At 37.5% G+C, this 19370-nt stretch overlaps 1 protein-coding gene and 1 long non-coding RNA gene across 4 annotated transcripts; one reads left to right on the top strand and one right to left on the bottom strand.

Moving 5' to 3' along the window:
* Positions 1–243: 243 nt before the first annotated feature.
* Positions 244–19359, bottom strand: LOC117571603 (hippocampus abundant transcript 1 protein). Of its 2 annotated transcripts, XM_034253820.2 has the most exons (10): positions 13156–13302; positions 4365–5230; positions 4065–4298; positions 3646–3741; positions 3058–3582; positions 2784–2992; positions 2632–2718; positions 2473–2570; positions 2150–2413; positions 244–1934 (listed from the first exon to the last, which is right to left on the bottom strand). In XM_034253820.2, the coding sequence occupies exons 2-10, from the start codon at positions 4824–4826 to the stop codon at positions 1837–1839; spliced, it is 2073 nt and encodes a 690-aa protein (XP_034109711.1). In that variant the 5' UTR covers positions 4827–5230; positions 13156–13302; the 3' UTR covers positions 244–1836. The 2 variants fall into 2 exon arrangements, with proteins under 2 accessions (XP_034109711.1, XP_034109712.1); XM_034253821.2 differs by lacking the exons at positions 4065–4298; positions 4365–5230; positions 13156–13302 and adding an exon at positions 18635–19359.
* Positions 5916–6754, top strand: LOC117571605 (uncharacterized). Of its 2 annotated transcripts, none has more exons than XR_007954971.1 (3): positions 5916–6008; positions 6098–6526; positions 6594–6754. It is a non-coding gene; the product is annotated as an uncharacterized LOC117571605 (long non-coding RNA). The 2 variants fall into 2 exon arrangements; XR_007954970.1 differs by having other exon boundaries at positions 5926–6142; positions 6234–6526; positions 6594–6753.
* Positions 19360–19370: the final 11 nt, after the last annotated feature.

The following is a 19370-nucleotide window of genomic DNA, read 5'->3' on the forward strand; positions in this document are numbered from 1 at the left end:
ATAAAATTCTATTCTGAAAATATACCAAATTAATATATATAGTAGTATATACTGAAGGCTATATTTGGTATATCGATATATTTTTATATTCAAAATATATATCTTATAGTCTAGGTGAAGGACAAGTCGTCTCGGCTGTTGACGCTGATCAAGAATATATATATTATATAATACTTTATGGCGTCGGATATGCCTCCTTCTAAAAGTTATAATACCCTTCTACAATAAAAAGTTTTATGAGACTTCATCAAATCAAAAGTTTATTTGTTACACCAGTTTCTTGTTCTGTTTTTCTTTGTTTTTATTTTTATCATAATTGTTTGGTTTTTTATCATTTTGCTTCACACTATTTTCATGTTGTTTTCGTTTTCTTGTTGTTGTTATTCACTGCGTCAAATGTTAGTACATACATTTAGGTATTAATAAATAAATATATGTGTGTGTTGTGTGTCTGTCTATCTGTATATAGAGCATACTTGTATGCTTTACAATCAGTTTCTCTTCATTTGTTTGTAATCTATGTTAAATATAATTTTTACATTAGAAATTTGGTTTCAGTTTTACATTAACTGCTTTTAAATTGCGTTTCATCAAAATCAAAAATATACTTTTATACATATATATTTGCATTATTATTATAATTATTATTTTGTTTTATTATTATAGTTATAATTATTATTATTATATTATGTCTACAGTATTACAGTATTTATATCGAAAGTTGTGAAACTTTGCAGGTGCAAATACTTTACATCTACTTAGTACTATACACATACGCACTTGTTTCCGGTTTTTTTTTTGTATTATGCTAAGCCTTGTTTAATTTGTAAATAATAATTCAGTTTATATTTTGTTTTAACAAAATAAAATCTATAGCTCCAGATTTATTATTAGATTTATATTTTTGTATTATTTGCGTTTTATCATTTTGTTTTTCGTTTACGACTCGACTCGACTCGAACAGTTTGACTCTTATGTTCCTCAGATCACACTAAAAATTTGCAAAGTAAAGCTTACTACACAGTTAAATCTATAATTTAATAATTTGTTGTGTCTTCTACGCGTAAATATAACAAACCATGAACAATGCTGCGGATTACTGATATTACTGATCAATTAAACAATTCTATATATAAATATATTTGTTTATATAAATATATGTGTACAATTGTTATTTGTGGCCGCCTAAAAAACATTTGATATAACCCGAAATAGATTTCTTGTGCTGCACATCTCACAAAAAAATAATAATAATTGTATTTCTTCTGTTTATTTGGCAGTTTTTTGTTTTGATATATATAAAAATAATAAAAAAGAGAGTGTGTTTATGTTATGCTAAAAAACACTTGTTCCTGTGATGTTACATTCAATTGAATTCGAAAATTAATTTGTTTAGCGGGCCACGAGGCAAGCACGAAAAAAAGAAGAAATGGATCGACTCTAAAATTAACTAAACGTGAAGTGTAAAATATACTCGTAAAATACATACAATCATACTATTATTTATATAACTCTGAGGTCGTGCACAATTACAGTTAGTTGTTGTTGTTTTTTGTTGTTAAATAGCAAATCACACGCGGCAAGGAAAATAATAACAGCATCTTTAGTCGAAGTAAACCTAGAAATCCTAACTTAGCGCTGGGGTTTTTGGGGGATTTTTTGTTGATGTGGTTTGCAGTTCATAAACTAAAGCAAAAACTAGATACAGCACTTTTTTTGTTGTTTACAGTTACACTAAATTGTATAGACACCAGCTGTTTTGCGATTGTGTGACAATGTTGGTGTTGGTGTGGGCGTGGGCATGGGCATGGGCGTGGTCGTGGCGGCCATGTCGAACTACAGTTGCGCCAGCGAATCGGAGCGTATTAGAGGCGCCAACGAGCTGGGCACTTTGTGGCCAGTTTCGATCTCGTACTGCACATCAAGCGAGGCACCTACAAAGTCCAGTGATAGAAGCAGCAGTAGTAGGAACAGGATCAGGTTTTGGAATTGATAAGCCAATAGATAGACGGAAATGAAAACAAAAAAACAATTGGTATCAGAACACAACAAACACTTTGCAATTTTTATATACTATTATTGATGATATCATCCGGAAGTAGCACACATTGTTATGTGTTTACTCCGCTCTTATCAGGCTCATCCTTACGTTTCTTTTCCAATGTCGTTTGCTGGCCCTCGGGTATGAAAGCAGCCACGACAATGGCACAGAAGACACACAATGCACCGAAGACAAACGGCGGCCCCGGCACATGATGTGAGATTTTTTCAACACTCGTATGACTGCTCTTCACATAGGAATCTTGATCGACATTCAAGTCAACATTAAACAAATAAAAGATGACGCCAAATACCGCTGGTCCCAGGCCATTGCACAGGCCTCGCATGCCGGTGATCATTCCCTGAACGGCACCTAAAAAATAAACAGTATTGTAAATAAACAGACAACTTTTGAAAGCGATGTGTGTTTACCTTGACTTTCGGGAGCGGCATAAAGTGATACAAATGCACTTATAGCTGGATAGGTGATAGATCCCAAGGCAGCGACAACGCCAGCTGACCACATCATCCTGATATAAAGAAACCACATCAATTAAGAGTTTAATCATTTAAAGTTTGCTTTGTACTTGCCATTTTTGACTGCCTAAACCATACCAAAGCAGTTGAACTAATTCAAGGGCTAGGCCCACAATGATTGTGCGCTTGGCGCCAAGTACTCTGAAAAAAAGCAACATTAGCATAAAATATGTTATAGCAAACTTGGCAAGAATTTTCTCACTCACTTCATAAAAGAGCCAAGCGTAACTTGTACTGTGATGCTTAGAATGCCAACGACAGCAATGAAAATGGATACTTCAACATAGTTGAAGCCCATTTTCAGCTTCAGATAGACAAACATGCAGGAGTACTCGCCAGCTTCGGGCAGATAGGAAAGCAGCACCGTTAAGCACAGCATTAAGACGGTCTTATCTGTGCCCACCTTGCGTAGTGCCTGCAAAGCAAACAAAAACAAAGTTAGTAAGGAGAACAATTTGGAATAATGTTAACTTAACTTACCAGGAAGGGATCTGCTTGCTCCCAACTGATGGGCGCACCCCACGATGCTGGCCGCATCTTTTCCGACAAACTCTCCGGCACCGCAACCAGTATGAAGAAGACATCCAGCACGGCAATCGCTGTGGACAGGGCGACGACCAACGTATCGCCATACATGTCCATCAGAGCATTGCCAAGTGCGGGTGATATGACCAGACTGGCCGCAAATGTGGCCGAAGCCAGGCCATACGCCTTGGAGCGCTCCTCCGGTGTGGTCACATCGGCCACATAAGCGAACACCACCGAAAAGGTGACGGCAAAAACGCCGCTAATTGAGATCAAGGCAAAGAACCACCAGGTATTTATGCACATCAACGGTATGGGCATACAAGTGAAGAATACTGTGACTAATAGGAAAAATTTGCGACCCCAAATGTCGGACAGGGCGCCAATCAATGGCGCCGATAGGAATGACAGTATGCCTTTGATGCCCATCACCAGGCCGTTCATAAGGAACGTGTGATCGGGGAAAGTGCGATTCAGGGTCTGCAAAGAAGAGAATTTGTTATAAAAGAGATTCTAAATCAGTAATATATTGCAATAGCTTACCGATATAATGGGCATGGTGAGCAGACCCCACGCAAAGAACTCTAAAAATATCACAACCAGCGCATGATGCACACTTGGCTCGCCAATTCCCGAACTCTGTGAAGCAAAAAGTAAAAGAAATTAATGAGTATATAGTATAAAGTGAGGTATATGAATAATACTATAGTATATTAATAATACTATTAAGTTCATAATATATTATATAAACGGAGGTCTGTCTAAGCAATAGAATTAATAAGTATATAGAATATAAAGAGAGGTATACGTATAATACTATTGAGTTTATAATATACTATATACTGTCTGTATATGAATAATACTATTGAATGTATAATATACTATATAAACAAAGGTCTGTCTGTCAATCAATCAGCGCAACTTATTGCTAAACAATTTAAAGTGGAAACCTCGTGACAAACCTTGCAACAGCACATCTTACAGACGACGCGTATCCACTCAAAGAAACGATTGCGCCGCGGCGGCTCTGGCGGCGTTGTCGCTCCTGTGGCGCCCAACTGTGAACGCATCGAGATGTACGATGTGGAGGAGAGAGTACGTCGATGTGTGCCGCCTGATGTTCTGGTATTGCTGGCAATCGGTGCATTTGTCTCGGCAATCGCAGCGCTGGGATGCGTGGCCGCATACCGTGATGACTGCAGAAGAGATGCAGGAGAGGCATTAACAGCTGATGCTGATGCAGCATCCTCTTGGCTTCTTACCGTCGGCACATTATCCTGGTCGGGCACATCGCTGGTCGTGGCTATCGAAGCGGAAAGATTATCAGCTTGTTGCTGCTTGGTTGTGGAGGAATGACGCTTGACAAGCTGACCGCCCCGACCGTAGATGGCCGGGGAGAGGGGCAACGAGTTGATGGTTTCCGCATCGGCTGCCACATCGGCCACATCCGCAGTGGTTGGCGTTGAGCTGCTGCTGTGCGTGCTCTGCGTATCCGTTCGATCGCTTATATCCGATTCGTCCTGCTTTGTCCTGCTGTCGTTGGCTGTGTTTGTGGTTGTGTTGGCTGCTGCTGCTCCTGCTCCTGCTGTCAAGCTACTCTGCTCGCTGCTGGTTACAGTTGCTTTGCTTGCCTCCAGCTGCGGCTCATGCTCGTCCAGCTCAAAGCTGCTGTGCGCATTATCCTCTGTGGGCTGCCGCATGGCATTGCTGAAACCGTTCCGCATGTTTATCGCTCTTTCGATGATTTCTTGTCTCTCGTTTGATCGCTATTTCTCGCTGTTTCGTTTGCCAACAACAAAATAAGTGATGAATGAAAACTCAGTTGGCCGACGTCGTCCGTCGCTTTGCTCGATTACTAATTGCACTCTTTAACGCTGGCTCAGCTATCACACCAATTTCCATTGCCACGTGTCCGCATGTGTGTGTGTGTGGTAACGTTGATAATCAAACGATATTGGCTAGGAACATAGCATATGTAGATCACAGATCACAGAACCAGGTCCCAACTTCACTTCTTGTTGTAGTAATAATTGCACACGTTTCGCATATCATTTATGCAGTCGAAGCATTTATATTGATATAATATGAAAATCCAGTTCGTTTTCTTCACTTTCAGGCACTTTTCTGGCTGTAAAACGAGTGGATCATTGTTTATGGTTGTTGTTGTTTCCATTCTCGAACCGTTTGTTGTTGCCGTTTATTCATTTCATAGTTCAGCTGCCCTTGCAATGACTTGGCAAAGTGGCCAAAAAACAGTTGGCTAATAATTGGCAATACTCGCATCAGATACTAAACAAATTACCAAAAAAATATTGCAACTTTATGGCTCATATTCTAGAGAATAAACTGCTTTACGTGGGTGCATATAAAGTTTTACTTTATAGCGAATGCAATTTGTAATCGCCTATAACTACTTATGAAGCCAACAAGGCTTAACAGATCATTTATGGTCGATCGTATTGCGTATTCGGATCGATTAACAACCCCGTCAAGTATGCAATAAAATTCGCATCGAAAAGTTGAGGGTTTCAAAAGTCGTTAAATTCCAATTTGTCGTTGCGTCTATTTTCGGTTTGTTGTGCAAACTTAACACACGAATGCCAATTGAATGGACAAGCAAACGAGGCATAAGTCACTTAGTAAGTACTAACTAAGTGTTACTTAGTTAGTCTATATACAGCAATTAGCATGCAAAATAGGCGGCAGCTAAATCGCTTTTCAAAATGCCAATCAAATTGTTTGTGTACGAAACACAGAAAGAAAGAAAGAAAGCTTTGCATTTTATGGCAATGCCTGAAACAATTTGATTGAACAAAAAATATCAAATGAAATGAAATGAATAAACAAACAAACTGTGGTCCAATTGACTGAGATACTTGCCGAAAAACATATGTAGAGATATCTAAGTATACGAGAGACACAATAATTTACGATTGTTTGCAAGTAACGAGCCAAAATTAACTAGAGTTGAATTTCGAAATTTATCTTTTCACAGGGTGGTTGGCAACAACGATTTGATTTTGGAATTTTGACACAACATGTGAATTTCCAACAAACTTTGATCATCACGACACAATTTCAAAATATTCGTATCATTTTATTTTCATTTATTTACAATAAAAATTCCCCAGAAAACAAAAAGAACAACAGCAGAAAAAAAATCCCGTTTTGCAAACAATCGTTGAGCGAAGCGTCTGCCAGGTTTCCATGCGCGTTCAGCACTAAACGAAAATGCCAACAAAAGAGAATAATACAGAAGAACGAGAGAGCAAGAGAGAGAGAACAAGAGAGCGAGAGAATAACTGGGGCAGAATAAACGATCCGCAGTGAGCTTGCGCTTGAGGCTGCGCAACGGATTTCGTAGACAAAACTAACAAAGTGAATTTGAAAGTAGAGCAGAGGGACCGACGACAGAATACCCTAGGTAAGCAGACGCAACTAAGGAAAGAATAAATAGGAAAATTCAACAATGTGTTTTCTACATTTTTAAGGTGTTTTGAAATACATATTTGTTGTTCAATAGTTGTACATAACCTTCTTACATTACTCGACGACGAAATACTCTAGTTAAGCAGACAAATTTAACTGTGATGCAATAAATAAACAAATTTCAATATGCTATACGTTAAAATGTAGAAAAAGTGTAATAAAAATGTACAAAAATCAGAAATTACAATACCAATTCATATTTGAATAAATTGAAAATAAATTAAGTCTGTGAACTTTGAAATAGCAGTGCAACTGAAAAAAATACATAACGATTTTTTATATACCTTTAATAATAGTTCCAAAATAGCTAACTCTAATGCAACGAATCTTAGGAGTTTTAAGTGCTGTAACGTAAATCTATAATTGCCAGGTTTTTTGCAAATAGTTTTCTTTACAAATTGTATATTACATTCCTAGCATTGTTTTTTTTTCTTCTCTTTACACTTCCAATAATACCATTTTTTTAAAAAAAAGTTCAATCAATTAAAAATCTATATTTGAAAATGCAAGTATACAACAGTAAAGCACGAAAATACTGCAAACAAAAATCGTTCTGAATCAACATTCATTTTCTAACTCTATAAACCTATATACCAAAGTCAATAATTGTTTATAGGGTATCAACAACTGGCACTAATGGATCCCATTGAAACTGAAAATCACGCTCAAATAACATTTGTTTGTGGAATTGAGTGAAATTTCGCGCAACACGTGCACAAAGTACACACAGCATGTGTGTGTGTGTGTGTGTGTGTGTTTGTGTACCTCAAACAAATGCAAATGCACTAGAAGTAATATTTTAAATAAACGATAGAAGTACTTTAGTTCAGTGTTTATGCGGGCTGTTGACAAACTTACAGCCGAGCAACACAGCAAATTAAAATAAACATGAACAACAAAAGCTGCCGTAAAATTCTAATGATCGGCAACAGCAGTTCAACATCAAGTGGCTGCGGCACAGCTCATAAAAAAAAGAGTAAAATAAAAATAAAATAGAAATGGCGAACAACACGTAGTTGAAGATAAACTTGGCTATATTTAATTAGTCATTTAATGTGTCCAAGTAGCAAGTACTATGTATGTAGTTATCGTGAAATCAAACTGCATAAACAAAGCTGCGTGAGTCAAACAGGCGACTGTTGTTTAGGTTCTATGTCGAATTAGATAAAAGACATAAAAATAACTGGCCAAACTGTATAAATCATAGCGACGTGCTCACCCCACGAGAGATCGCAAACAGTACCCCAAAAAAAAAACTAAATAAATAAATGTGTATAAAGAATAAAAGACAATGAGGTCAAGTGCAAACATAACTAAACGAGGTACGCTGCCCAGTTGCAGTGCCACAAAATGAAACGAAAAGCGGGTTAATCATACACAACAAAAGAATGACAAAATGTAAGATAAGAAAACTGTTGTGAGTTAATTATTTGTTTAACTGAGTGAGGTATGTATGCCACAAACATAAGCTGTTTATGCATCTCCGCGTTGCCCAAAATGACCTTGACAAAGATCAGCATGAAGCGGGAGCAACCACAAAACCAAGCCAAAAACAGAGAAAACAGAAAAAATAAAAAGCCGGCGATGTCGTAACAATTTGTGCACGGGAAACAGCCGAGAATGACAGAGGAAAAAGGCAACAACATTTATTTTTTGCTGTGTTTCCCATTACATTATTGTCAAAATCATTTTTTTTTTGGTTTGCTTGTGAAAATGACAGAATCAGCAATAAGATACCCTGTATTGAATTTAATATAATGAGCATATAAATGTAGTCTACTTTTTGGCTGATCATTCGATCATGCTTCATATGCAAAGTGCGCTATGAGCTAATGCCATAGCGTATACGTAATGCCATCTATTTGACAGCACTTTGGGCCGTTAATTAATCTGTGTGCTGGTCGCACACGTGTGTCGCCCTTTGCTGTTCTTTTTTCTGTTCTGTGTTGCTGTTGTGTTGTTTGCATACTTGTTTGGTTCAGGTATAGCAGCTAAAAAACACGCAAGCAAAAAAGGTTTGCCTGCCGTGGCAAGGTCAAGTTTTGGGCTGTGTTTTGTGCTGCGGCCTGCTAAATAATTGATATGCATAAATAAAATGCGGTACGTATGTAAGTAGTCAGGCATTCTTTCTTTCCCACCCGCCTAAAAGTCTGCAATTGTACAGTTTTGCGAAAATTAAAGTTTGCCGCACTTAACAAGGCTGAAATGCTATGCAGCAAACTGGGGCAAGGTGCAACGCACACACATCGATAAAGACACAAATGTACACAGAAACAAAGCGAGCTGTCATTTGCTGTGTATCTACGAGCCAATGACAACACTTCCGGAGGAAGCGAGTGCGCGGGGGAGCGGAGACGACAGCCAGCTCAAGTTGTCTCAATTTCAATTTACCCAAAAGTCCATTAAAAGTTTTGTCGGGACTCGCAAATTAATCAACGAGTCTCAGACAGATTAAAAGGATACAGAACAATATATATAGTATAAAAAGCAGTTGCCAACTAATTGTAAGTAATAATCGATAAATGCCGCAGACTGTTCTTGATAACTGTTGATTTAAGCATTTGATGAATGCTTTTGGCTTTGCTTTGCTATTCAATGGAAAACCTATGGAAAGCAAGAGAAAGAAAGGAAAAAAAAACAAACTCAAGGTTGAATGAATGTGCAGCAAGAGCAGCAGCAGCAAACGATGCTCAAATTCAATTCAATTCATGCAATGACGACAACGACAGGCTGCTAACGTTACGTATACGTAATGTGCCCTCGTGCACACACAACAGGAGCGGACTTCGGGTGGCAATTGAAAGCGCATTGCGCCGTGCAGTGCGTGAGGTCAGCAGATTGCTTGCGCCAAAAACTCGGCTATAAATATAGTAAGTAGTTAAATGATAGTGAAATTGCGAGGCAAGTACACAATCGATAGACATAAACCTAAATAGCATGTTATCTGCTGCATAAATCAGCCCAGCGCCTTTTTTACGATCCCAAAACTAGTTTGCTCCTGTTATACACATAGTAGGAAAAGCTGTGGCGCGTGCTGTCAACGCAGCTTGCCGCCTTTCAATATTAAAAATAGTTTGTCAACAACGTGGCCAGAAAGTGTCAAGCTGCGATGGCAATGCTTTCGGCCCAACCAAAGGGAAAGCCAATAGGTGCCAACGACACACACACACACACATACACTCTCACACTTTCAAAGCGAGCCATTTAGATGATGAATGTGCATTTTATTGATTTTAGTTTGGGGCTGAGTTAGATAATGGGGAGGAAATTGCAGCCACATCAAATCAAATCCTGCTGATGCTAAAAGGAAGCTCTCAATATAAATTGGCAAAGCGGGATGTCAACGCCCAGCGACCGAAAAAGGGGCAGAAATTGGTTTGCAGCACAAAAAAGAGAACCAAAACGAAATTGGCAGCACAAAACGTGGCCAAGTGCAAGGCTTCATTCATTCAGTTCTGTTTTAGGGCTGTGTTTTGATACCCGGTACACATTGGGTAGAAGGGTGTTATAGCATTGTATATATACTTTATGGGGTCAGAGATTACTTATTTTGCCTGTTAACGCCTCCTATATTCATGATCAGCGTCAACAGCCAACCCTATATAGGCATGCCTGCCTGTCTGTCTGTCCGTCCGTCCGTACAAACACATAGATCTAAGAGAGTATAAGAGATAGAGATATAATTGTTTTTCGACAGCATTTCTTTTGCTTGCTCGCAGATCAAGTTTATTTCAATTTTTTGCCACGCCCACTTCTGGGCCGACAAAAATTGAATAATAAACGTAGTTTTGAAGCTAGAGTCTCCAATTTTGGTACATACAATAATAACTATAGTCTTTATGATTCATGAAAGTTTGATTGCGATCAGATAACTTTTGTATGGGAAAAAACGCCTACTTACAACAAACCCTGGTAGTTTTGGCTGACAATTTGGTATATTTTTGCACTCTGTGGTATTTTGTAATTACTATTTTTATTACTATATTAATATACCCGATAAAACTGTTGGTATATTTTTTTTGTATTGGGGTTTGTTGGCTGACGATTTGGTATATTTGATCAATATACCAAATATAGATTACGGTATATTTACGTATTTTTTCGATATATTATTTTAGTATATTTTAAGAAAAATACTTTTATTCAAAGCGGGTATCGGATATTTCACAGTCGAACACACTCGACAGTACCTTACTTTCATGTTTTTTTCTATATTGATTAACTGCGATGATGTTGCAGGCTGAATCACGAAACTGACCTTGCATGTGCCACACTTACATGCCCCAAAACGCGACAGCAAATCAAAAAGAAAAAAAAAGAGGCGAAACACGAGCAGTTCAAACATGTTTTGCTCTACTCAAACTCTGCTGTTGCACCTTCGCAAAACTGTTGACAACAATAAAAGCGCTGCAGGCAGTTAATTTGCATACATACAACACAGCGCATTATATGGTTCGGTTTTTTTTTTGGTTTTTTGTGTCTTGGCAGCAGTGCCAAAAAACGCGACAAATAAAATTCTAATTTGCGCAAAGCGACAGTCAAAATGCCGGTTAAAATAAACATTTTTAGCCAAGGACAATGCCAAAAGTTGAGCAAAAGGACAATCCGGATTGTGAGTCAGCGAAAGAGTATATATATATAATATGTATATAATATATCATCGTAAATTGATTTGGAAAATGAGCTGAAACTAAAGCGGAATGTATAATGAAAACCGAGCTGCAGAAATTCCCTTTTTCCATATTGTTTCAACAGACTCGTTGTCGTCAGGCTTCTGTTCTTTAAAGGATAACAGCTAACTGTATATATTAGCTTGCAGTTGACAGCACAACAAAAGACAAAGGCAATGGGAGAAGGGAAGGAAGACTGCGGCGGCGGCGACATTGCGCATACGCCGCATTAGCCACCGAAGCTGTTTATGAACTGGGCTGCGAGTCAGACAAAAGCAAGCGAACGACAAGCAACGACAGCAAGCCACAATTTATGGATGCCAGTGTGTTATCTAACGGCGTTTCATAAGACTGCCACAGTAACTTGCCACTGCCACTTGCCACTTGCTACGTTGCCACAGTTTTTGCCCTTGCCGGCTTCTCCTTCTTCAGCAGCAGCAGCAGCAAGTTGTCGAAGCTGCTGCTTAGTAATTGATTGGCTGCTGTGAAAATATTTACTCTGCCATATCGAAAATCGGGGTCATATATTAACGTTGCCAGCTCAATCTGAAAATGTCAGATGAGTAGCTAAAAGGAAAGAGAAGATATATGTGTGTGTTTGTGTATGTCTATAAGACTTTTCGCAAGCGCTGGAAAATATGCTAATGAAACACGAGAAAAGTACCGAGAGAGAAGTGTGATGCAAAATTCTTTTCACTTTTGCCAGCGAAAGTTTATTGAACCCGCAAGACGTAGCCAACAAACAACCTACGTTCGCAGTTACATACGAGGCAGCTGACAACCCCCGCAAAGCAATGAAAATAAAAAGGGAAATAAAACTGCGTCTAGTTTTGCGAATTTATTAAGCAAATAAAATTGTTTATCAATAATATATATAGAGGAAACCAGCAGCGAGCTAGCTTTAATTTAGTTTAACCACACTGCGTATACGCAATAAATCAAATATACATATATGCATAGAATTTAATAAATAAATTGGTTTTGCTTGCAATTAAATAGAATTGCGCATACGATGACGCTAATCATGATTGTTGCATGCAAATGTTGTCCATTCTAGGGTCTCTCTCTTTCATTCACTCTCACTCTATCTTTCTCTTTCTCTGGTTTGTTGCAATTCAGGTCAACCAACGGGGGAGATGAGGGTATTTTATGCGACTTTTTTGATGTGGCCATAAAGCAAAAAAAAACTAAGCAAAATCATTTGCCATAAACACAGCAAGCACAACAATGAGCTCAGTTCAGTTTCAGTTTCAGGACACAGAAAAGAGAGATGGTGGAAATAACAAAAGACTTTTAATGAAGGTTTGCTTGCACTGAAGCGATCGAAATGCGCAAATTATGCAAAAATTTTCGTAGTACATTAGGCGAAAGCAATGCTGGTCAAGGCAGTGAAAGTAAAGTACAAAAGGATGCGAGAGGACAGAGGAAGAAGGGAGGCGGTCCGTCGAGGAAGCTTGTTTGAGTGACCTTCTTCAAGGAAAACAACACGAAGGCTTTGGCGAGCTTGTGCGTATGCGTTGCGTCTGTGTGTGTGTGTGTGCGTGAGTGTTTCGAGTGTGTGTCTGTAAGTATATGAATACGGCGACGCTGGGTCGTCTGAAGGAGCAGCAGACACACGAAACTAGCGTTGAAAGCATAACAGGAGACAGCAACAACAACGAAGACAGTCTTAGCCACAGCAACAGCAACAACAATGGCATTAAGAACAAACAACAACAAGTACGTGGGCACACTTTAAGTACAGTTACAGTTACAGTTTTTGCGTAACGAGGCAGCCAAAAATAAATACAAACAGCGCACTCAACAAATTTAAATTTTCCATTCAATTTGCTGCATTGTTAATTGGTATTTGCTTTTTCTGATTGATATTCATTGCAATAAAAGCACAACATACAACTACACTCTCTGTTGAATCTCTGTTGGTTTATTACACTTTAAACATATTTTCGATTTTTATTGTCGAGCACATGAAATATTTTTTTCTTTCTTATTTTCTTGGGTTCTCGTTTAACCGACGCCGGATTTCGTTTTTAATTGCACGAACGCGTACACGAAACTAAAAGGCAAATAAAGTAACTAAGCCCAAAGAACACAACAACAATAAGAACTTAAACAACATAAACAAATAAAACCCAAAAAAAAAGAAACAAAACTTCTATTTTGTTAATTTTGTTGTTGTATTTTTTCGCTTCTTGTGTTGCGTTGGCGGTGACAGCGACGCAGACGGCGACGACGACGACGACGGCGATGACAAAGACGATGATAACAAATAAAATTTGGGACAGCGTTTCCGAGCGTGTTGTGCGCTTTTCCACATGCTGCCTCGTACTCAGCTGGAAAAGCGTCGTCGTCTCACTTTTTCTCGCTGCTTGCTCGCTCAACGCGTCTGGGGCAATGAAAATTTTCTCGCTTCTGTGTGTTGCTGCTTTTTTTTATATTCGAATGTTGTTGCTGTTGTTTTTTTCCTTCATTTCTGCTCTTCTATGCAATTTTAGTAGCATGCGACGCGAAAAGCTTTAACGCGACAAAGCTTTTTTCATTCGGTATATTTGTTTTTCATCTACTTGGCTCACAGCGTTAGCCAAATTTATGTGAACAAACGAACTAGCTTGCGGAGACTTTGACACGAAATGATTTGCGGAAATTATTCGAATCACATGGCGTATACTTGATTTCTATGAGACTCTCTTTCTGCTTCTATGCTGCCACATGGCGTATACTTTATTTTCATTAGAATTCCTATTTTTTTTGTTGTTCTATACTTTCACTGCTGGCCTCCCACGCACACACACATGCGTTTTGGCTCAGCTTCTTCATTTGTTTCACTTTCGTCTCTCTCTCTCTCTCTAGTTTGCTCTATAAACCTGCTTTCTCAATTTCCCACAACATTTCCCTTTGCTGTGTTTACTTTTTGCTATTCGCAATTCTGTCTATTCATTGTTGATGTACTTCTTCTTCTTCTTGCTGTTGTTCTTGTTGTTGTTGTTGCCTCTGTTGCATGTTGCTCATGTTGAGTGCACATCTCGTGCACGCGCACCCGCTGCGAGAGAAAGCTTTTGCCCTTAGCGAAAGAGAGCGCAAAATACTCAGAAGGGAGAGAGCTTTAGTCGATTTCGCTTTCGCAGCGGCTTCTGCGCGCTTTAAGTTCGTTTTATGAATGAAAGCTTCCGCAGGCCACAAAAATGTACCAAAAAAGGAATCGTTACTGTTTATGTTCCATTGGTCAAGAAAAAACGAAACCAAGAAACATTAATTAAACCAAACTAGCTGGCAATATATAGAATGTCCAATTAATTTCTCATCGTACAGTAATTAAAGCGTATTTCGGTCTGTTCGGTGTAATTTTCCACAGTTTTCCCGAGTAGACACTAATTGCCACATGACCATGCTTACGATACATATATAATTTGCCTCTGTCGCCACATGCAAAGCGAAAGGACATCCAGTAACAGCGCCAAAAGCCAATAATTAAGTTCAAGGTTGTACAGATTTTTTCCCTTTTTTTCTTGTGCATAGGAAAGTCCGAATGCTTTCTACATAGAGAGGGCAACTAGGCGTATGCTTAATGATCGCATACACTTGGCTACCAATGAAAAAGTGTTTAGCAGCATTTATTAATGTTGATTAACTTTGATAGCAAATTGAGGGAAGAAGAGTTTCTATTTAACACAATTTATCACAAACTTTTTAAATTTAAATATGAAGTGCAGTTCTAGAAATAGAATAAATAAAAATAAAATAAAGCAAAACTTCATCCTAGAAATTAAATATATTACAATAAACTAACAAAATGACAAGGTGGAATATTTAATTACAATGACACAATAATTAATGCATTGCAAATGGAACTGGAACTGGAAATTCCAGCAATATAATAAATCATGTCATATAATTTTGAATGCTCAAATAAATTTAAATTATCTATCAGTGTAGTTTCTAAGAAGTAATATATTTAATAATAAAAAAATAAAATATTGAAAATAATTCTTTATACTGAGTTTTAAATCTTTAACAAAACTGCGAGTCGTTAGATTTAGTAACACAAAAAATGTGAAGGCATATACATACATACATACATCTGAGCAGTTCTATGAATATTTGTCATTAATGCAAATTTATTTAGACACTTCATTTTTCCATTGAAACTAACAAGCCTGCAAGTTGTAAGATTTAACTACGTTGTTAGGCATATAAGTTTCAGCAGCTCTATGAATATATAGGCACATAGATATATATAAATGAGTAATTCTTGGCGAAAAATGTCGAGTGTGACACTATTTACAGTAAAAAAAAACATAAACTGAGACAATTTTAAAAATAAGTAAAAATTATTCTTATAACTTTAGATTAGCTCTATATATTTACAGCCAAGTTTGGTTTAATGAACTTTTTATGTCTTACGATAAAATAATATAAATAAATAAATAATAAATTAATTAATTATCTTTTTTTCAAATTTGTTCTTTTTTGTAATTATCTTTTGTAATTTTCTGAAACAGAAAAATATTTCCAAAATCATGCCAAATTATAATTAAAGTGCTCATCAAGAGCTATAAGATTTATTTTTATTCAAAATAATTGATTTCGCTAATTCTTCCCCAAATGATAAAAAATGTTACTGTTACTTAAATGAAAGAGTGACGCACAAAATGTTTCCAAGGCATATGAGTTTGAGCAGTTCTATGAACTGCTTAAATTTTCCCTCAAATTTCACATAACTTTAAGTTGTAAGAATTAGTTACGCACGTACAATTTGTCATAAATATAAATTTGAGCAGTAAATTTATTTCGAAGTTAAGTTTTCTCATAAAATTAAACAAAGCTACAAGTTGTAAGCTTTAGTTTCACTAATCAATGCACATATATAGAAAACGAAATTAATATTAAATTTGCAACAGCGAAATTCTATGAATATTGTGTCTGTGCGTTATTCGTAATTTAAGAGCCAATTGTTTTGTTGTGCAGTGTGCGCTGCTCATGTGCTTGGCGGCAAGCTGGCTGCCCAGGCACAGCGCACAGCGGTTAGCGGTTAATTATCTAGAAGCTATGTAGAATACACGCAGTCAACGCAGTAGCATTAAATATGCATATAGAAAGAGTCAGAGAGAGAAGGAAAAGAGAGAGAGAAAAGGAGAAAGAAGAGTGGAAGCAGCTGATGCAAAGTTAAAATGAAGTTGCCACAGTCCCAGCGAGTGTTGTGCCACATTTTGTGGCTTGTAATTACACACCAGTGTGTCGACCCTTCTGCACTTGGCTCCACTGCTCCACTGACGACTTCGGAACAGGAACGGGAATGTGGCAAATTGTGATTAATGTAATATTTACACGCGCACGCATACTTTTTTCTCCTTTTTTTGTGTTTGAGCTGATTTAGCTCCATTAGTCGCACCCATGAGAAACCAGAAGCAGAAAAAACCCAAATTATAAGGTTCAAATATATATACCAAGGATCGAGGGAGTTCAATGCACTCCCTAGAGAGATTAGAACAGAAGCACACTTCAAGAACATGATTATTAGTTTTTTAATGAGCTTGAAGCACTCAAAATGAAACTATAAACAAAAGAAGCAAGAGAACAGCTTTTCAATGAAAGCGAAAGCGAAATTCGAACGAATCGAGACGAGATTCGAACAACAGCTTCAGCTTCTGGTTCAGCTTCTGCTTCTCTGGCCAGCACATTGAACAAGTGGTTGTTTGAGAGGTCACAGCAAAGAGCAAACAACAGAATCGAGCAGCAGAAGAAGAAGAACTTGAATTGATTATGAAATTTTTGACACAGACACACAGCCTCGAAGATCTTGAAATGGAAATTAAAGAGCGACACACAGACACACATTTCGTGTAGATATATATCTCAACATTGTTATTGTTAGCTTATTTACCCGTTCGCTCGCTCGCTCTTTGGGGAATGAAACTTTAATGCTGTTGTTGTTGTTTATTCATTTAAAAGTATTACTGGGCTTACAATTAGAGCGCGATGCACGCCGACTCACGCGAGTTCAGCTGATGTCAGCCAGGGGCGATTAGTCATGCCATATATGGATATACCCTAGAATAATGTTGGCCCTTATCTTTTGTACTATTGTATAAAACAATATCCAATATTGTTTGAGCTTTATTTTAGCTGTATTGTTAGCATGCAATTATAGGTCATTAAATGTGTGGGCAATATTATCGATGTTTTAGGTGCATTTATAGTATTTTTAGAGTCACATTTATTTGCTTTGATTGTGACTTTATGATTTTCAAAAAAAACCAAGTTTTTCTGATATTATCGCTTAGTGTTGAACGATAAAGCAATCGCCTCATGGGAAAACACACGAGGTCTACAGCTCATCAACATACACACACACACGCAGTTAAATTGCAGCTATTTGGAATGAGTATGTGTGTGTGAGTGGTATATACTATATACTAAAACGTAACGCACTTATTGCTGTTGTTATGTTACTGCCAGCACAATTATTAAAATGAGCAAATAACTGTTTGATAGGCTCTCGAAAGTCGCTTTAAAGGCGACGTATTATAATTAAATATAATACGATGGAACACACGAGGCGTGATTCATGACGACGGCATTAGCGTTAGCGAGCAGCGCAGCACTCGCGTGTGATAACAGCGTCGCCTTTTCTGTGCTACAGTGAACGCACGCTAATGCGCGCAATTTACATAAATTATAGATAAATGAGCGTGAACATCGAAGGTCGCGTTAAAACATCGCTTACAGCTTGTTGCACCTTAAATATAGTTGTCATACACTTATTAACTTAGCAGCTGAACTGATTGATTGACACACGCTTAAATCTATATATTAGAAAAATTAAAAATAAGACTTTTGCTGTATTTGAACTTTAGTAATAACTTTTCATCTAATTGTTTGACGAACGAATTTAATATTTATTTTAGTTTTCTTCATAAATCATTTATATTTTTAAGTTTTGTTTTATTAATTTAAATTTTGAGTAGATTAAAATAAAAAGTTTTTTCACAATTCTTCAATTTATCGTTTAGCTTTTAAAAATATTAAAATTTATTGAATATTTCGCAAAATTTGTATGATAAAAAAGTTCTTATGACCTTTGTTGCTAGCAGTGGTAGCTATAATTAGCTATATTTTTTGTTGTAAATTTATAAATAGAGTAGAACCAGCATTAACTCTTATTCTTTCATTTTTGTATTTTTAATCATACACGTTGTGGTCGCTGCGCAACTAACTGTGCGATATCGATTCACACTAAGTGGCGCCACTTCATGATTGACCACTGTGCTGATATCAGTTGCACAGGTGTTAAAGAGGGGAATGTCTGTGCTTACATTTCTACGCACACATATACATATATAGAACTATGTTTGTATGTATGTTGAAGTACTTACAGTGAATATACTGCTCTTGTGCGCTCGATTGCGTATGACGAGACCCGCCAAGGGCTTTTTCACATAGATTTTGGGCATCTTGATGGCGCTTGGTTTACGTGGCCAATAGCGCGGCGTGTGCCGGAAAATCCCTTTCGATATGCAGCCAAATGTCAATAAAGTTGTTGTTGTTGGTGTTGTAGAGTTTTGTTTAATTGGCTCACTTCGCGCTTAGGTGTATGTGTGTGTGTGAGTGTGTGTTTTGCCTTGTGTTGTGTTGGTATTTTTATTGTGGCGGCGGGTTGTTGGTTTTGTTGGTTTTTTTTTTGTTCCTTGTATTAGGTGTCGCAGCAACAATTTGCATGCATTACACTTGACGTTTCTTCTATGTGTATATAATACTTTAATTGAACGACAACGTTTCGGTTTTTAGGTTTTGGATTCTTTGCTATGATTCTATTTATTCAGCAACAACAACGAAGCGCGCTCGATGTCGATGATGCGTTCGCTTGCTAGTAATAATTTAATTGGCGGCTGCATCCCTCTGGATAATAATGGCTATCTGCTCTCTATATATAACACTGAAGGCAGCGCCTATTATTATCACTATCAATATCGGATACGCGACGGTTTTGTTGTTGACAAAAAACTGCTCAAATTTGTTGTAAAATTGTACGGAAAATTTAATGCGTTCGTTGCAAACACGGGCCGAAATACGAGCAGAACCCAGATAAGCGCTAAAAAATACCGTAACGCA

This window comes from Drosophila albomicans, chromosome 3, assembly GCF_009650485.2.
Source record: "Drosophila albomicans strain 15112-1751.03 chromosome 3, ASM965048v2, whole genome shotgun sequence".
Taxonomy (NCBI): Eukaryota; Metazoa; Arthropoda; class Insecta; order Diptera; family Drosophilidae; genus Drosophila; species Drosophila albomicans.

What these genes read in the sequence shown, in the direction of transcription:
- LOC117571603 (XM_034253820.2), bottom strand. Translation starts at nt 4,826, where the DNA reads ATGCGGAACGGTTTCAGCAATGCCATGCGGCAGCCCACAGAGGATAAT. An exon ending in TCACCATGCCCATTATATCG is followed by an intron (nt 3,583 to 3,645) that starts GTAAGCTATTGC and finishes TCTTCTTTGCAG; the next exon opens with ACCCTGAATCGCACTTTCCC. An exon ending in GGTTTAGGCAGTCAAAAATG is followed by an intron (nt 2,571 to 2,631) that starts GCAAGTACAAAG and finishes TCTTTATATCAG; the next exon opens with GATGATGTGGTCAGCTGGCG.